Source organism: Opisthorchis viverrini (assembly GCF_000715545.1).
Source record: "Opisthorchis viverrini unplaced genomic scaffold opera_v5_17, whole genome shotgun sequence".
Lineage (NCBI taxonomy): Eukaryota > Metazoa > Platyhelminthes > Trematoda > Opisthorchiida > Opisthorchiidae > Opisthorchis > Opisthorchis viverrini.
This window is the reverse complement of record NW_008751673.1, coordinates 3,020,671-3,039,026: the sequence shown is the minus strand read 5'-3', so window position 1 is coordinate 3,039,026 and position 18,356 is coordinate 3,020,671. Positions and strand designations below refer to the sequence as shown.

Below are 18,356 nucleotides of genomic sequence, written 5' to 3'. Positions count from 1 at the left end.
TGCTACCTTTCGAGTGTTTATTATAATCCATGATATTGATAATCATTTGTTCCGGTGGAAATATGCTACTCCATGATCGGTGATTGTACTTAGCGGTAGCTCCTTTCTACATTAGAATCGCGCACTGCTGATGTCAATTTGGGTGGTGATGAAAAGCTTGCAACGAAATAACCAAGCTCGTAAACAACCAAAGTTCCTTCTGTTTATTCCCAGTCAGCGTTTGGTTCTTTCCGTGCACATAACCCTAGCTTGTACTGCCTGCTTCAGAATGCTTCAAGCCGCTAAGATTGGCTACACCTCTTGACGAATTGCGTAATGGTACGTGGTTGCATTTAGCACATACTGGCCCAACACACACTAAAGCCTAACTAGTATTCACTTAGAGAGCCATTTGGTTTTTCCAAACCTTGTATAGTGGTCTGTTGGATGGAAGTTGGTGGCCAATCCAGAAGGCACTCATTTAAATTTGGAGCTCAGTGTGTCATTCAGTCAGCCACTTGGGCCCTTTTACAACCAGAGTTCGGACATAATTACTTTCCATCCGTAATACAACAGTGCAACATGGACCAGAAATACTGCACTGTGTATCGTAAAATGGATTATGAGTTGAATGATAACAACCGCTTAAGTTAACACTAACTTTTGGATTTGTTTTAGGGGTGGAGAGCAGTTCTAAGGTGTTAGTGAACTAGTACAGTGTGAAATGAGATTGCAGCAGGTTTACCGGCACTTTGGCAATGGGATCTATCTAGATACGGATGACGTTGATAGCTGATATCATTGACATCTGAATCCAGACACAAACATCACTTGATCTGCAACCTGGTTGCTTGACAGTGCCTCAACCTGCAATCCGCCCAGAGGCGAACGAAACTAGCGAGTGCCGGCCCGACCAAATAGTCTAGTGGGCCACCATGCCTTATTCCAATCCATTGGCTCGTTTTACCATCCAACCGGTCAAGGAAGAGATCTGGACCATGCACAGTACACCATGCACAGAAACGGCACCGAACAATTTAAACCACCCTCCAACCAGTGTGATAACTCTGTTGAGTGAACTTGTGTTAAATAAGAGCCGATTACTCTTAGCAGAGGTAATCACCCCACCCATGCTTTCTGCTAGAGTCATTTCCCATCGGACAACTTAGGTGCTTAGGTGTTTCGGATTCTCGAGGCGAGGATGTGCATGTTTTTGCTAGCGGGTCTTTGCGATGAATCCATTCACTGCACCATGTACCTTCCCATCCGAGTGTTTTGCTTTAGGTTCACTGTATCCAATAATTGTTCTGTCGACTTTGGGACCACTTCAAGGCGCAAGAAAATACCACCTTTTTCCACGGTTTTGGCGTCAAAGTAGCTTAAATGTAATATCATTCATTAAAGTAAAACTAGCCGGGGCAGTCAGAAATGAGAGACTGGGGCAATGCCATATATGATTTGCATAAATGCCCGGTATATATTTACGAGGTACATTTTAGCCAAACGTTTCCCGTGCATTATGTTTAAATAAGCAATTTTGCACTGCTTTGTTTTCAAGGTATGGTTCGTACCAGATTCGGACGCAGACGATTTGCTTCCTGGCGTGGTGGAAACTATTACACATCTGCGGCAGCACGGCGTAGCCATTGCTCTCAATACGTCGGACAGCCGAGAAGTTTCGAGAAAGTTTTTGTCTTGCACCGGTCTGGAAGGAAAGATAGATTATGTCTTGTCTGCTGAGGATGCTGGAAAGCATCCAAAACCACTGCCCCATACAGTTTATCATGTCCTGAATGCTCTTGGTGTGAGTCCAGTGTTTGTATATCCTATGTGTAATATGAAGCCAGTCAACAGATATGAAACAGTGTGTTACCACATGTGTCATGTTGGATGACCACACAATGTGGTGCACAAGGCAATGAATGGATTCCAGTCTTCTGGGCAAAACTTGGTTGTAGTCATGATGCTCTCACATCTCCCAGGTTTTCGGTCAGTAACCGGTCACCCAGTGCTCGGATAAAAAAATGAGAATTTCCGGAGACAACTTTTGTGGCGTAAGCAGTTCTGAAGAAGAATGCACAAACCTGTCCAGTGATCAATTATATTGATTAGGCCAGGCGTGCGAATAAATATGTACAAACCTAGTAACACCAAGTTGGTACTGTTTTCAGCTTTCGGGGATGTTCACTGGGCGTTACAAAAATCTTGTGTAATCTAGAAGAGCTCGGTTTGTGAACTTTCTTCACAATCTGTACACTTTCCCTGTTGAGAAACACTTGAACACGTAACTATACTGGAAACTGAAAACTTCAATACCCTAAAGCTGTGGATCACCTTTTTTCAGCCTCGGGAAGCCACCCGCGATAACGATGAATTGATGTCAACATTTCTGGTACATCCCAGAGGATTTTCAATCCGAAATTTCTTAGAGAAACATAAGGCATACAAGAAAAACCGACAGCTTTAAAAGGGTTGTCTGGTGACCTTGAAAGACATAACTGGAGGCCATTGTCACCGGAGATCTAACTACCGGTTTCCGTAAACTTTGCCTGATTTAGTGCTGGTTTACAAGTGCTAGTGGTTAGCTAGCCTTATAACATACCTGCTTTTTTTCTGCCTCAGTGTTTTACCAGAAAGGGATCTTTGTACACCATTTAGACATTGGTTTCAGTACTGGCACTGGTAAAAGGATATTTTCCAATGTCTACTTTTTAAATGTAAGTGTAACACCAGAAAAAGGGTCAATTATTGATAAACAATATTTTCTAGGGAATTTCTACGAGGTTAATTAATATCCACGGGGCTATGGCACTTCTTCTTGACTAAATTCACTACCTACAGATTTACCGTAGATGAGTTGATAGCCCACAACCAGTTTAGTGCCTTTTGGGGCTCAGAATAAGCAAGGGATTTCGACGAAATTCAACCTCGTCTCCGTTAGCACCAACTTAGTATGCAAATGAGTGCATTTTGCCGTGACCTATCTTCATTGATATGAAGACTTGAAAATGACCCACTCTGTTCCGGTATAAACTTGACGCTTTCAATCGTAAGTTAGCTTGTCTTTTAACCAGCTCTGTTTTGAACACATCTCACCATAGTTGTCGGCCAAATACCGGGAGATCAATGGAAGTACGGGGTGGTATTTTTGCCTGTCAAAAAGGATGAACATCCACTAGAGACAGAAAAAGTCAATTCACCAGACATTAATATCTACATGAACTACACAGATGATCCTCCTTGAGTAGGCTGGAGTCATATAGACATCCATCCAAATAATCGCAGGCTAGTATTACATGATTACCAAAGTAGCGGAACATATCGATTTATTTATCTAAGTTACCGGACACGTGGCAAAGTCACGTCGCACATAACACGAGTCCAGCTTGTAAGTGAATGCTATACTTGGTAGATGAATGTGTTCTATTTCCAATTCTCAAGACTCATAACCTAAAGAAATTTCTTACCTGCGATTTCGGTTAGCTGAATCTATTGAGGCTGACAGTATGTGCGAATATGTCAGTCATTGCAGACAAAACAGAAGTGGAACGGAGATGAGTTGTTAATCCTTGTGGATCAGACTTTATGGGAGTAGAAAGTCTTCCCGAGTTGTATTGAATTTGACAAAAGTGCTGTCTAAGGTTCGAAGATGTTAGAAAGTAGGCTAGGGTTATACATGTACTAGACATAGAAATATGTAGATTATTCGGTTCACGTGTTTAACCGGGTCAACATCAACCAGTTTGCCTGAATCAGGTCAACCATCCCTCTGACAGTGCTGAGCGCAGTCAAGTAACGAAGCTTATGAGAACTCACCAGTTTTCAAAAATATCAACGGAGATCCAAATGGAATGGCCGCAGGCCTAACTAACGGTTCGACTGATCATGCGAAGTGTTACATGACTTGTCACATTCAAATGAAAAGCCTCAAGTCATGGCGAAATTGTTGGAGGATTACCTTCTTTGGACTAACCCCAGTGTCTGTTCTGTCTGCTCTTTTTGTATATACAGCATCAGCCAGATGAGGCTATCGTCGTTGGAGACACACCGTCGGACTTGATATCCGGTCAATCGGCAGGCGTTGGTTTGACCGTTGGCTTGCTTTCTGGATTTTCACGGGCCCACAATCTACTGCCCATGCGAAGTTTACATGCCTTGTCACATCCAAATGGAAAGCCTCAAGTCATGGCGAAATTGTTGGAGGATTACCTTCTTTGGACTAACCCCAGTGTCTGTTCTGTCTGCTCTTTTTGTATATACAGCATCAGCCAGATGAGGCTATCGTCGTTGGAGACACACCGTCGGACTTGATATCCGGTCAATCGGCAGGCGTTGGTTTGACCGTTGGCTTGCTTTCTGGATTTTCACGGGCCCACAATCTACTGCCCTATGCGAACTGGCTTATCCCAAACATTACTCATCTGCCGTGGCTAGTACTATCGAATCAACAATAACTTAACTGAGATCCCGTTTTGTCTCACATCATGTGGCCAGAAATTTACTGGGCCTGAGTTTCCTCCATGAATTTACACTCATGCCTGCCTTTCCACTTTAATATATTCAAACAGACTCTAGCGATTTTGACTTATTTATATTCACATACTCCCGAATTGTGTAAAAGCTTACTGGACTACATAGAGCTTGTTATATTGAAATTATTCTTTTTCAGTCCCTTCGTCCCGCTTGAAGTGTGTTGATTATGTCCGCGCGTGTCCTGCTCATTTCCTAATGGTCGTATTACTGAAACCTCATGCAGAGATGTGAGGGTGCGTCTTCAGTCAGTCATTTATTGTGTAACACAGAATAAGTAAACTTTTACTCGGTGCGTTTGGACAGGGGTAAGAATAGATACGCATTTTAATTTGGCCAAATAAAGCTTATTTATGCAAACAAATCCAATGAAAAAAAGGAAGCAACTGTGCAATTTGATGATGGATTTAGCCAAGATCAACGATAAAAAATATAAATGTGAAAAGACCGACAAATTCTGAAGTGACATAATGGCTTTTATACCTGGAAAGTGGGTTACCAATAGCAGCGGCCCGGATTCACTATCAGTTGGTGGCATGTGACTGCAATTGGAACATATATGGAAGGGTTCGATTACACTTAATGCGTGCATTTTGACAAAAGAATTTACGGCCCATCCGCCAAACTCACACTCAGGAGGTTACACCATCGAAGCCACATGCAAGCACACCTTTTGCGAGATGGATGTGATCAGTTTGATTATTGAGGTATCGATAAACGCCTGGGTGAATCTCAGTTGTTTATTGGACGGTGGATTTAGCTCACTGTTTCGCATCTGCAAGCCGTTTCATTCCTGTTTCACCTCCCTTAATAGAAAACATCGCTATCTTACAAGGTGGGTGCATTTCATCTCTCTGACAACAAAGATTTCATGCTTTTGCGTCACCTATCTAACGCAAAACATGGAAAACTTCACAGAACGTTAAGAGACTTATTGCATGATAACAGCTATCTGTTAACTTATGTCCAGCAGTTTTCCCAACTAGCTGTGCCCTGAGGAATCATCCATTTCATTCTTGTTGTGGCACGGTTCCTCTGACTATTGGTGACTTTGTATTCCTCTGGACGCATTTTCATTATGATACCTTAGATTTCCTCCGTATAAACAATGTACAATCATAACTGCCACCATACCCATAGGCGCAGCTACCAGACCGGAAATATTTCCCCGTTTACGTTAAATGCAATTTTGTACCTGTACAGAGATGCCACCCAGCAACTCTAAACAATAAGATTCAAGTCTGTTAATTTGAACTTCGAACATATTGTACTGCCAAACCCATGTGATAAGGCGCAACAATCAGTATAGCAGAGGAAATAATTACGGATCAGAGTCACATAGTAAATCATTAAATGACAGCGCAAGAAAACGAACCAGACTGGCATCTTAGAAGACCCTTACAAAATGTGAAAAAAGTTTATTCATCATGCGATTTAAAAGGAGGTTCCCAATAAGCTTCTTGGTGTGTACCCTGTTGTGTAAGTATTGTCTTGTTTCTGGGGAAATGGGGGCGATGGGGAAGTTAATGCTTCTTGTTTAGATCTTGGTGGTTTGCTGATGATCGGACTCACTCAGAACTTAGGCAAGAATAATGGGACTTCAGGTGTGTGACTCTGTGGATCAGGTAAGCAGCGAAGCCTCTTTCACCTTGCTTTTGGATGCTGAGGTTATCTAAGCAAATGTCGAACAACTTGTGAACGGCAAAAGTGAGCTCCACTATTCGTCCGAGAAGCTCCGAAACACCCAACTGTACCAACAATGGATGACTGTTGTTTCTACAGTGTAAGGTCGGCCAAATGCGACAATTCTGGTCACTTTGATGTAGTACATCTAACGATCGAGAAAGCATATCTTTGAACTGAACAAAAAATCCAGATGCGCCCGTTCTCATGTTCTTTTCCGGCTATAACGAACGAAACAGTTGTGGTTTCACTTGACATCTGACCACTATAGCATAGTGATCACGGTGAACCAGATCTTCAACGCCTGTATCAGTACAGAGCTAATGAGGGTAGTTTCAAGCAACTGCTTTCACATGCTTATTTCAGAATGCTCTTCAAGAAGAAGTTTCAGCTCTTCATTCCGAAGTTTTTATTGTATGGCCACACGATCTCCGAACGTACATCTACATCCGTTTTGGGGCGAGCCAGATTTTGACAGTGACTCCTGAACTTCATTTGGGAGATTTCCGCTATGCCAGTTAAGCATCAGTATGCATTTTTGGTGTATTTCTGTCAGTGATGATGGCTAGTGATACATCTGGGGTGGTTTTCCTGACAGCTACTGGGGCACTGACAGGAGGATGTCGGACCAATACGTATAAAATGCGTTACATTACTGTGTCAAATTAAACTGTCAAATTTATTATTTTAATCTTGCTTGCTGGCTTTCGCTGGAAAACTAGGCGCGATAGGATGGACAGAAGATGACGTTGGTCTGAAATCATAAGCTTGAAGTATACTAGTGTAACACTGGAGGTCAGCCGCATGGAGCAGGTTGCATTTAGAAGATTAAAGGATGATGAACTTTGTTTGATCAATGTGGAGGGTAAAATATCAGCCACTCAGCACTCTGTACAGTCCTATTAAAGAAAAAACATAGCTTAGGCCTGATTTTCAGTTCATCTTTAAGTTTTATGATCTGATGGTTGTGAAGGGATAGGTGTCAACCGATATTTTTTGATCAACGTGGAGTTTTCCGCATCAGTTGATTATTCTAAAGCATTTGATGCAACGATAACAACAATTCAGATACAAAAAAGGTGTGTAATTATATGACAGAGGCAGCTTGACCCATTCGTTGCCAGTCCCACGAAGTGTTGTAGCCGTGATGGGCTTTGACGCACTCCCGATCTATTTATCAGGATCAGATCTTTGTCCTTTAGAGACTATTACCTTTTGCGATCAGTTGTATATCCATAACAAAGGTTAGTGTGGACCGAAAAAGAATATCTTTCTGGACGCTGTTTGGATCCAGACAATGTGAGAACATTGATAAAGATTCAAGTGTTCATTTAGGTTGCCACTAACAAGAATCGTTTCCCCTAAATATGCCCAAAATACTATCTCGAAACTATTGTTGAAAGATGTCTGGTAAACGCTGAACGACAAAATGCGGATGTCTGTGCCAATATAAACTGCGGTGTGTTTATGGTCAACAGTTTGTGGGAGGACTTTCACGGCGACAAGTGCAAGAGGGTACGATGTCGTAAAAATCTTGTCGGGAATCGGGCGAATTTTTGGGTTCTGGAAGCGGATAAGCTTCTAGAGCATTAGTTAAATCTTTTGAGAGGTCTCAGAATGTCCTTTTGGAAACATCGCTTATTTGTACGGAACTGTCGGAGCAGAGCAATTCACAAGGCTTATTTAAACTGCAAATTCCAGTCAGTTAAATATTGCATCCGATCGCGAAATCTCTCAAAATAAAGATGTTTTTATGCTAGAGACTCATCAGTTTCAAGATCAGTGCATCAAGCATCAGTGCGACCTTTCATGATTCCTTTCCAGAATTCGTAGCGTCTGGATTCTTGCGAGTGTACTTTGCGGGCAAACATAAATGGTTAACATTGTTGGAAGAAATGCTGTCTACACCAAAGTTAGCAGAATAGCATAGGAGACTGTTATCACTTCACAGTTGAAAACATGCCAATACCCGACAAGTTTGAAATCATAGTTACATAAAAAAGCAAAACGCACATCTAGCTACCACCAATAATAAGGGAACCTAATGTTCAGTGGCATTCTGAAAAACATGAATAGTTAGATGATGTGGAGCTCAACTAGGTATTATCCAGGTTGAGTGAAGTGTAAGAACTAAATATGAAGATGTATCAACTGGCAATGTACCGTTATGGCTATATTCGGTGAATTAATCCACAAATGTAACAGACATGCCTCCCGAGAGGATGTAGTTTCGCGGGATTTTCATCAGCGCAGTTCAAACATCGTGAAGGTGATCTTATCGCCCTTTGGTGCTGTTTTATCTGGGCGAAGTAACCACGTGTTGTACTGCGTTCACACGGAGCGTGGCAGAATCATTCCGGTCCTGTAACGATTGCCTGTTATGCTCATTGCTGTATGTTCTTTGCCATCCCTCTGTCAGGGCTAGAAGAGATATATCTGGTCACGACTTTATTTTGCGAAAATCTCGCTCTTGCACCAGTAGCTGCAGAGGGGCAAATAGCATAAGCAAAATTAAGATTTGAACTGATCTCAAATGAGTTCTCCGCAATTATCTGCTGAAAATGGTTTTTTATTGTTCCGGAATGTATCAGAATGTTTTCTTTCACGAGCAAACACTAATGAGGTACCTTTGTCAGTTGCACACCGTTTAAATGAATCTAAAACCACGGGGCTTCCTCGGAACGATGAAGTTATTCATTTGTTTTGAGTTTACGAAACAGCAAGTGGAGTAAGAATGCATAATCTACTTTGCCCTCATTGATTTTGAATAAATCTCCGAACACCTAATAAAAAACCTCAGGGGTTTATTATAAAGTTTGTAGTTGGGATTTTTGTTAGGGAGTCTTGCCGTTGCCCGACATGTCTTTCCCAATTATGCACAGTAACTGAGAAGAATGTGTTTCGTCCTCCTATTTAGTTGAACTTATCCAGCAGCCAGTTGGTATAGATATTAACTTTGTTTTACCTGCATGTGATTTCAGGGGGCCGTTTAGCTGAGGTGGCACAAATGGGAAAAAGCTCGAGAAAGCACAAGTGCTGTGTTCACCATGTACATGGATCACAGTCATAGATAAACGCTTATCAAACGTGAGACAGGTTTATTTTAGTAAGCGAATTGGGTCGGAACCACGAAGGGATTATTTTCTGCGTTTTCGGCTGCTGTTCATTTTCAGTTGGGTAATGGACTATTTTGAGAACAGAATCAAGCTTTATATGTACTTTATAGTAAAATATGTTGCTTTCTACCATTATTTTCTTCTAGTTCAAATATTCGCAATGCTCAAAGCAGTCGGTATTCACGGCAACGCTTTCTTCAACTCATTTGGTCGGTCAGTCCAAAGGGCGAGCCTGAGTTCTTTTTTTTTTCGCAACAGTCCTCTGCCATTTGTCAGCACCACAAAACGATGGAAGGCAACATATAGACGAAATTCCAAGATATCATTTGACTACATAATCGTCGGAGCCGGTTCAGCAGGGTGCGTACTAGCCAACANCATGATCGGCGTCGCCGGTTCAGCGGGGGGCGTACTAGCCAACAGGTTATCAGCTCCTAGATCCTCAACCAGTTCATTGCGGTCTAATGCGGACGCATCTTCGGTTCATCTTCTTGAGGCTGGGCCAACGGACGAAGGATGGTCCAGGTGGACAATTCGTATGCCTGCAGCTCTTATGTACAATTTATACGATGGCAAGTGAGTTATTTATCGACACCATATAATACACATTGTGCACATAATATTTTGCATAGGGTTTCCGTGAGAATGACCATGTTTAGAGAAATCTCGCCAGTAGATGCGAGTTTTTTAGGATCCTTCTGAAGGTTAGTGGCCCAGATTGGAAGATAGCGCATCAACAACAACGGTATTATTGTTATGTGGACAACAAAGCCTTCCATCACATTTTCGGACCTCAAGTTGCCTTGAGTTTGACATGATGTGTATTGCCGAACAGACATTACGTTCGTGGCTGAATGGTGGCTAAACTGCTACATGGGTTAAACAATCCAGGTGCCAATACGCTAAACCACGCAGTAATATGGTGAATGTGTGAAAAGATAGGTATTTTGTGCACGCCTGGTATCTGCAAAAAACCTGGGAAGCGTGTGAAGTGTCTTGTCTTCACAGCTGGCCTATGGACCTGGAGACTTTATTGACTGCGTCTCAGGTAACCCTGTGAGAGTAGTCTTCATATTGAGGATGTTCCATAGAGTCGCTAAATTTCGCTAAAATTCGCAGTGTACTTCCCTGTGACGTCGGTTTATCTGTGTGCTTATATTAACATCATGTCGAAGTATTTGCACCTCAACCCGAGCTCATAAAATAAGAAAAAATGCATAGACAGGAAATGTTCCGTACTGAGCTGTAGTCATTCTAAATTCTATGCTTAAGCGGAACAAAGGCGCACGTTGTGGTTGTATGGTGGTGACTTTTATGGGTTCATTGGATGGAATTTCTGCAGAAGTGAAATAAATAACTGGATTTTTCTGTTTATTTCGTCGTTTATGCTCGATAGTCCTTACAGTGTCCTTCAGAAGGCACGAGTGTGGTGGTGGTCCTTCTCAGGAAAGTCATGATATCCTCGTCCCAAGGAATGGTCTTGTATGATGAAGTGCTTATACTTAGTGATTTGCTCAAGCACCTTATCCAACTCTTGAAGACAGTATCAAATAGACAGCTCACATTTTTGATCGGGGGATACCCCCACCCAAATTATATAAGCCTCATGCCGTTGGTAAACCCTCCCGAAGTTTTTGGGTTGGGTTACCACTTTCTCGTCCGACAGGCTTCACGAGTATGGCGTGCAGAGAACACCAGATCGACACAGACGATTCATCTTCCTAGTTCGGACTTTTTACTATGTCCAATATGCCTTCTATGCTATTTAGATGGAGTCATCTGAAACATCTATTCGCTGTCTTATGTGACTTCACCGTGGTGTAATAAAATCATCCAGTGCAACGCCTCTTGTCATTCATCCTAATGACCTTGACACTAAATACAATGCAGGCTTATCAACAGAATATTTCGTGAAAATTTTCCATAAACTGCTGAGAAATTTAGTGTTGTATGAACTTGGTTAACCTCCTAAAACAGATCAAGGTTACTGGAGGTTTCCATCACGCCGTATGAGACCGTACTCCGGAGATAAACATGTGGCTCATGTCTATTTTATTCAAAGGTTATCATTATTCAGCGTCGAATCCAAATTAACTATTTCAGCTAGCGTGTTTTTCATTCAGTTCAGCCAGCTTCCGGTAATGTTTACACTGCGTGAGGCAGTTTGCCAGTGATAAACAAAACATCATACGTCCAGAAAAGTCTAGAATTTTGTCCAGAATTTTTGTCTTGATATTCTGACTGACACGTTTTCCAGTGACGTTTGGTCTGCTGAAACGCAGGAATACGAGCATGCTTCGAAGATTCATTGCTAACTGTGCATTTTTTAGTGTAGTCTTGTTGACGCACTTGAGGGAGGCTGAGCAAATTACGAAATTTTCCGCACCGTGTGTGCGTGTCTAGTCGTGTCTGCATGTCTGGCCTTGTAGCTTGTAGCGATCCTTCCAACTTTCACAGGATAACTGACTTCGTCAAGAACACACCTCATGAAACGAGAGGCTTCACCAGAGGGCTGGGCGCGACATAGACCTGTTTTGCAGCGAATAAATTCATAAGCTGTCTGACCCATAAAGTATGCTGTGTTGTTTATGTCAATCACGATTTCGCATCGGTGGAGGCGTCATAATCGGAATGGTGGTGCAGTTTGACATCACTCTGGTTGCGGTTCTATATCTGGGTAGAAACAAATCACATTGAAAGTTTTTCGCTGGATCTTCTGTGGAACTCCGCAGGATCAGAAAGTGAAATCGAAGGGACATAAAAGATCAGTATACCGTGGTTCTGACAGCTGCTTATTGTATGCTGACATTTGTAGTTGAGCGCTTCAACCTCACATCTGGAGACCCCCTCGGAAGTCGGCGTTTCTGTTCACAGCTTCAAAAGACATTCTTACCGATTTCAAGACAAAATTAACCTGATTAGTTTGGTCTTCCTCCTCTCGTTTCTTTGCGGAGCAGCATCTCAAGAAAAATCGCTCTTCATTTTGGAGACCAGCTTTTATTAGAAAGGAGCACTTTTTTGGCGTCAGTAATGATTTTGGCTTATCAAATTATATAAAAGTTTTTCTAAGTGCTTTTGGAGGTTGAACAAGTGATTTGCATTCTCAGTAAACTATTCGGTGACTACCACTCTCTTGTATTTGCCGCTTTTCGAATAGACGTACAGAACCAAGGTCGCGCCATATTTCAGCTGGCCTTCATGCTACACACTTTATCCGTGTTGCTGTCCACAAGAATGACGGAAACCCGACACTGGACGGATATCTTTTTTTCATGCATATGGGCCATCAGGCAGGCGCCCTGCAGGTCACTCAATCCTCAAGTTATTCTGTGTCATCTGGCTGCGCGTATTTGGCATCTAGTTGGTGACAATGGGGATTCCAACGAACCTCAAATAGAATTCGTGTTTAGGAGTGGTCCTATTAGATGGGTCTATGGTCAAGCATGACAGCTACTGAAATGTTACCAGGTTTTCTTCAACCTTGCTACATGTGGTGAACCTCTGAAGGAACTCGTAGTAGACTCTTTGAATCGGGCGTATCAACAGCTGGGTGCGATACTTAAGCAGTTTCTTTTCTTTACAAGAAGATAAATCCGCTTCTAGCACCCAGCATGCCAACAGTAGTCGCAGGGCTCTTTGGGTAGGTTTATAAGCGTCACAAAATAGAACCAGAAACAATGGGGCTCTACTAAGATGGTGGGGACAGTCTGTCGCACAGGTGCCTTGAAGAGCCGTATACAAGTATTTCGGGTTTCAGGTTTGTGACGACGTTTGCGCATGTGGAGCCTGGTGATGATTTTTGTTAGTGTTGGTCCATATGTAAATGGGGGGAGGCGTGGATGTACATTACTGCGTAGAGGTTGACTGACTGTAGGCAAATGGTTAGGCAAATCTGTTCCCGCATGGAATATGCGTGCTACGGCAAGACAAAAATATTTAAACGTTTTGTTTCCAAAAAAAGACGAATATGATAAGGTATCGTAGAACTTAATCAGAAAGCATCCATATAATAAGCATAATCATGCGGTACCTGCTTAAGGTCTTCAAATTTAACAAATTCGCCTTCACCTTCATCAGCGAAACTCCAGCGGTGTTGCTGCTCCATACTCTTGCTGTGCCAGGCGATTTGGATGCAAAAAGCACGATATATGTGACAGAGGATATCAAATCATCATTAATAGAACATTGCATTTCATTAGGCGGGAAACTCGGTGTAGGGGAATGCTGGAGAAAAGCATCAACTATAGGCACGGGCTGAATCGCCCAAGTTCTCAAACACTCAGTTAGATAGTCTAAAAATAGCCCAGAAACCAGAATATGGTCTGCTTCAGTTGGAGGGTATATACCACAAGGCACTTATACAGACACGGTGAACTTGAACTCCTCAAAGCTCCAGCACCCATGTATTCTGTAATTGTATTCACAGCCTCTACAGACGTAAGATGTTAATGCTTCGCTTATACAACCCTGCAAGCAATAACGACGTTGACTTAGTGTCTGATAAATACGAGCAAAGCGTCACATTTCATGGTGCTTGGTTTAAGTGATGTCTGTGTAACCATACTGTGACGGAGTCGACAGCGTATTGTCAAATGTATCTCACTGATATCCTGACAAGACTTTATTTTTTAGTGTAACTGACCTTTTTGACGATGAAATGATAGTCTAAGTTAGGAGAAAAGGGTAATCTCGGATAATTCGCCACTTCATTTTATTTTCCAAGTTTGAAAAGTCCTGCTGAGTTGTTCGTTTTCCCGAACTTCCTGCACATACTCTTCCCATTCTATGCCAATGATAACCATTTTAGAGAAAGTAAGAAGCCCAGGGTTATCTGAAATAGTCTCATAGTAAAGCGAGGGTTAGTTGAACTAAATATAAGCTTTGGTGCGAAACGTGCCTCTTATCTGCTCGCTAAATGTGCAAGATATCGCTTGTTTACAACTTTAGGTACAATTGGTATTACCACACAGTGCCTCAGCGACACATGAATAATCGTGTCATGTACTGGCCTCGCGGACGTGTCCTCGGCGGCAGTTCCTCTTTAAACGCAATGGTTTACATTCGCGGGCATCCAATGGACTATGACAGATGGGAACGCGAAGGTGCTACAGGTAAGCACGTTTGTGAATGCTTTGACGAGATACAGTAAAAGTGAGTGTTGAGAAATGGCCTATTGATGACGTTTGTTCACTGCTTGTCCACTGAGTGCTATTTGCCAACAAGTAGAAATGCAATACAAAGGAACCCTTCACTAAGACAGATTCGCGATGGAGATCAAATTGTTCTCAAATGCGTGGGCACATGTGGGCATTCACATTTCTACTCTAGAGAGACCACTCCTGGAATGCACCACATTTGGCTGTTTACTTGAACGCGTGCCATAGGAGAACAACACTCCACTTCGGGTTGCGAACAAAATATCTAGCACAACAGAAAAAAATTACGCTGCATTTGACCACATGCTCCAGGGACACCAAACCCAGGTATCTTCTTGGAAATCCAGACCACATGGCTACTTGCCTGGGCTAATTCTTCCAAACGAATAAATAACCAACAAGGTAGGACGTTTACTACAACCACGTATTATCCAGAACTTGTAGTCTTTGAGTCTGCGTACATCTGGAGGATGTCCACAGCTCTCCGTTGCCAATTACGGAAGCCGACATAAGAAATATGGTCGACTTTGTTGGTCTGCACTCTACTGATTCTGAGGCAAGATGTTTTCTTTGATAGCTTGTGTTGGCCAACATTATTTTATTCCGTTGGTTTGCCGATATCGGGAAATCACAAGTCTCTGATCGCGCCGCACTAGAGAACGAGAATCCACCAACTGAACAGCTCATAACCGCGCACCTACATTCTTTTGCGGGTGGTGAGCTGATTTGTGGACGGTTCCTGTGAGCGAAACATAGAATCGTTCGCGAAATACACTCAATTGCATTCCAACTTGGTTTTGACGGGAGACTTACCTGGAATCCAGCTGAATCTCTTGTTTATGGTGTATTTAAGCAAATGGATGTACTGCACCAAGCCGCCTGATATTTCGAAATACACTTGCATTCCAACTTGGTTTTGACGGGAGACTTACCTGGAATCCAGCTGAATCTCTTGTTTATGGTGTATTTAAGCAAATGGATGTACTGCACCAAGCCGTCTGATATTTCATTTGGCATCACATTCTACGTTCTCTTGGTTTCATAAAATTTGATTTGAGGTCAGATGAGATAAACTTCGGAGCAGAAGTTCATTTTCAGTCCAGTCAACACTGTTCATCTCCTCAGAGTTGAAGCAAAAACTACCAATTTTTTATGTTTAGTTGATGGGTCGAATGCGACACTGAAAGATAGCACTTGAAGTAGCTGGTTTTCAGCTTCTGAATTAGTGTCGTTGAGCCCAACTCCTCACTTTACATGATATCCAGGAGAGACTTGTGAACAAATGGTTAATAGTCCTCGTACTCTGTGGTGCATCTGAGTAAATATTTTTCTTTGCTGATGATTTGAGAAAAGAAGAGTGGTGTTTGCTCGAAATCAGCAAATCTAGTTTCTAAGGTGTCTGATACGACGATCAAAACGCCTGGATATTGTCTGAGAGCACCCGAGCACGGATCTCCAGCTTGTCAAACGAGTTGCTTAGAATGCGCAAAAACTCTACAGACTGATAGCTGGAGCTGGGGAGTCTGCAGAATTGAATCCCATATTGACTTGGCGGATGTTAGACAACACTGCACTCCTAGAAATCCGTGCAGTTTTATGTATCATTATTGTTATTATTATTGTTATTTAGAGTGTGACGGTGGTATGAAAAGTGATGGGATGTTACGCATTTTGTCGGACCTAGAACGCTTGTAATTCGGCTTAGGGACTAGCTTCCAAGCGAAAACACTTGCAAATTTGAGTGTTTGAAGCATTCGGAATTTGTGATTTCCCGATAATGTGTTACAATGAGCTTGAGATATATGCGCGAACAATGTAGTGCAGCACGCGGAATAATTACCACTTGAAATAGGGTGCAAATAAGATAAGTCTGGTGGGACAGATTGGCGAATAGGGATCACCACAGAAATAGCTGGAACTTTCAGATGGCGCTGAACCGGACAGCTTATTCTTAATGCACTACTCATAAAGTTACTGGAAATTCTTCGACAAATTTCCAGCAACCTTATGAGTAGCGCGTTACGGATATACATGTACCGCGATATCTCGAATATCGTAGCAACTGAAACCTGAGGCGGCCTGGTGCAGCACATTCGGTTGGCTGGGAACATCACAAACGCGATTCAGCAGGGTTCCAGGTAAGTACCTCGAAAAATCAAATTAGTTTGCCAATGAGTGCATCTCGGACAGCTTATCGTTTAAACTGTTAGTGATAAGTGTCGACTATTTGATAGCTCGATTACGTCAAAGTAATCTGAACAGTGGGAAGCACAGTGGTTTTCCAGTTGTTTTTTGAAGCAGCATTATGTTTCGTCAGCGATTGTGTGCAACATTAGCCTGAAAAGCAATTTCGAATCCAACTAAACCTTTTCAAGGATCAATCATTCTTGCTTAAATTAGAAAGAAAACAAACTAGATACCAGTGTAGTCATTAGTAGGTTTGAGGCATGGTGATATCCAAAAGATTCAAAAGATTCATACAAAGATCCACATTTTTGCAGAATGTTCAGGGCGGAATAAATAGTAGAAAGTGTTAAGCTGTTGCACCCTCACCGGGCCTCAACAGAACCGTGTTCGCTCATGCTGGAACCAAGAAGTAGCGTGTTCTTTCAAGATAAAATGCAAAACATACTTTCCGCACTTGTATACCATTTTGTTTTTTAGATGTTGCCTAATTTTTTGACGCTTAGTTCCCCCTTCTTGTCAGTTCTACTGCGTCCGGACTTTCTGTGCCGTAATCAGATCAATCTAATAGCTCGCATTTGTTAACTTGTTTCAGAACAGCTAAGAGCTTGCAACTTACAATGCATGCGAATGTAGGAACCCATCGTAAGGTGCTCCCGGGGTACACGCATACAGCTAGCTAGTGTTAATCAATGGACAGTTTATCTGGTTAGCACAGAAAGCCACTCCCAGCGCCATAGGAATAGTAACACATTGAAACATTCATAATTAAGAGGGGATATGGACTCACAAAGTAGGTAATTCGCTCAGCGTGCATGAAATGGAATGATGACCATAGTCGAATGATAGTATGTACATCAGGTATTCAGTAATCGATGAGTATGACGTCTTATCGTTTGAACACGTCAGGCAATATGCGCAATATTAATTGAGCGCTGACGTCAGCACGAACTACTTTCACATCCGTAGGCGAATTGTAGTCCCCACGTCTCAGCGCCGTTAAGAAGATTCAAAGACGGTCATATTATTCATTTTTCTGGTTGTCTTGTTCGGAATTACGTTGTTTTACCCAGTAAGGCTGGGTGAAGTTACATTGAACATCCGTCTGCGAACAGTTGAAAAGGTTTGGCAGTTGATTACTAACTTATATATCAGTCAGAGGAGAGGTAATCAGCATCCGTTCCGGAAAAGGCCCGCTAACGCAGGTTGTTAAGAAATCGAGTTAGTGGTACAGAAGTGAAGCAAAGAGTTATTATGCGAGCCATTTGTGAAATTATCAACAGAATGACCTGACAGTGCACTAGGACAGCTGGCAACTTGAAGTTTGGGTAAAGATTATTGCATAACAGAAAGGTTTGAATGAGACTGGCTGCAGAGAAGGCGGGAGGAACAAACCGACAGTTCGGTTTCCGCGCTTTGGAGAAAATCACTTCAAAGGAGATCACAAGTATCAAGTTCTGGTTGCCCAATACTCTGGTAAAGTCAACTTTTTCATATTATGCAGTGGAAACAAAAATCAGCCGTTGAAATTTTTGTGACGCCACAAACGATGTTTTCTACACGAACCAGTGCGACGGCTTCGATAAAGGTCCAGAGATGCAGCAGAAAACATCATTTTGCCAAAACCAGCTGCTTAAGGTTCTGTTACATCGGGGATAAGCCGATGCGTTCTGTGGAAAACCAATAGATAACTCCATGTCTCATTCAG

At 42.3% G+C, this 18,356-nt stretch overlaps 1 protein-coding gene across 1 annotated transcript in view; it reads left to right on the top strand.

The window, feature by feature from the left end:
- The window catches only part of T265_01605 (hypothetical protein), a gene marked incomplete at both ends in the record, with an annotated part of 55,971 nt that overhangs the window by 20,175 nt on the left and 17,440 nt on the right, over positions 1–18,356 (top strand). Inside the window, 3 exons of the mRNA XM_009165664.1 lie at positions 1,538–1,783; positions 9,628–9,884; positions 14,256–14,419. Of these exons, the coding sequence (XP_009163928.1) occupies positions 1,538–1,783; positions 9,628–9,884; positions 14,256–14,419 (667 nt within the window). The remainder of the gene's footprint in view (positions 1–1,537; positions 1,784–9,627; positions 9,885–14,255; positions 14,420–18,356) is intronic.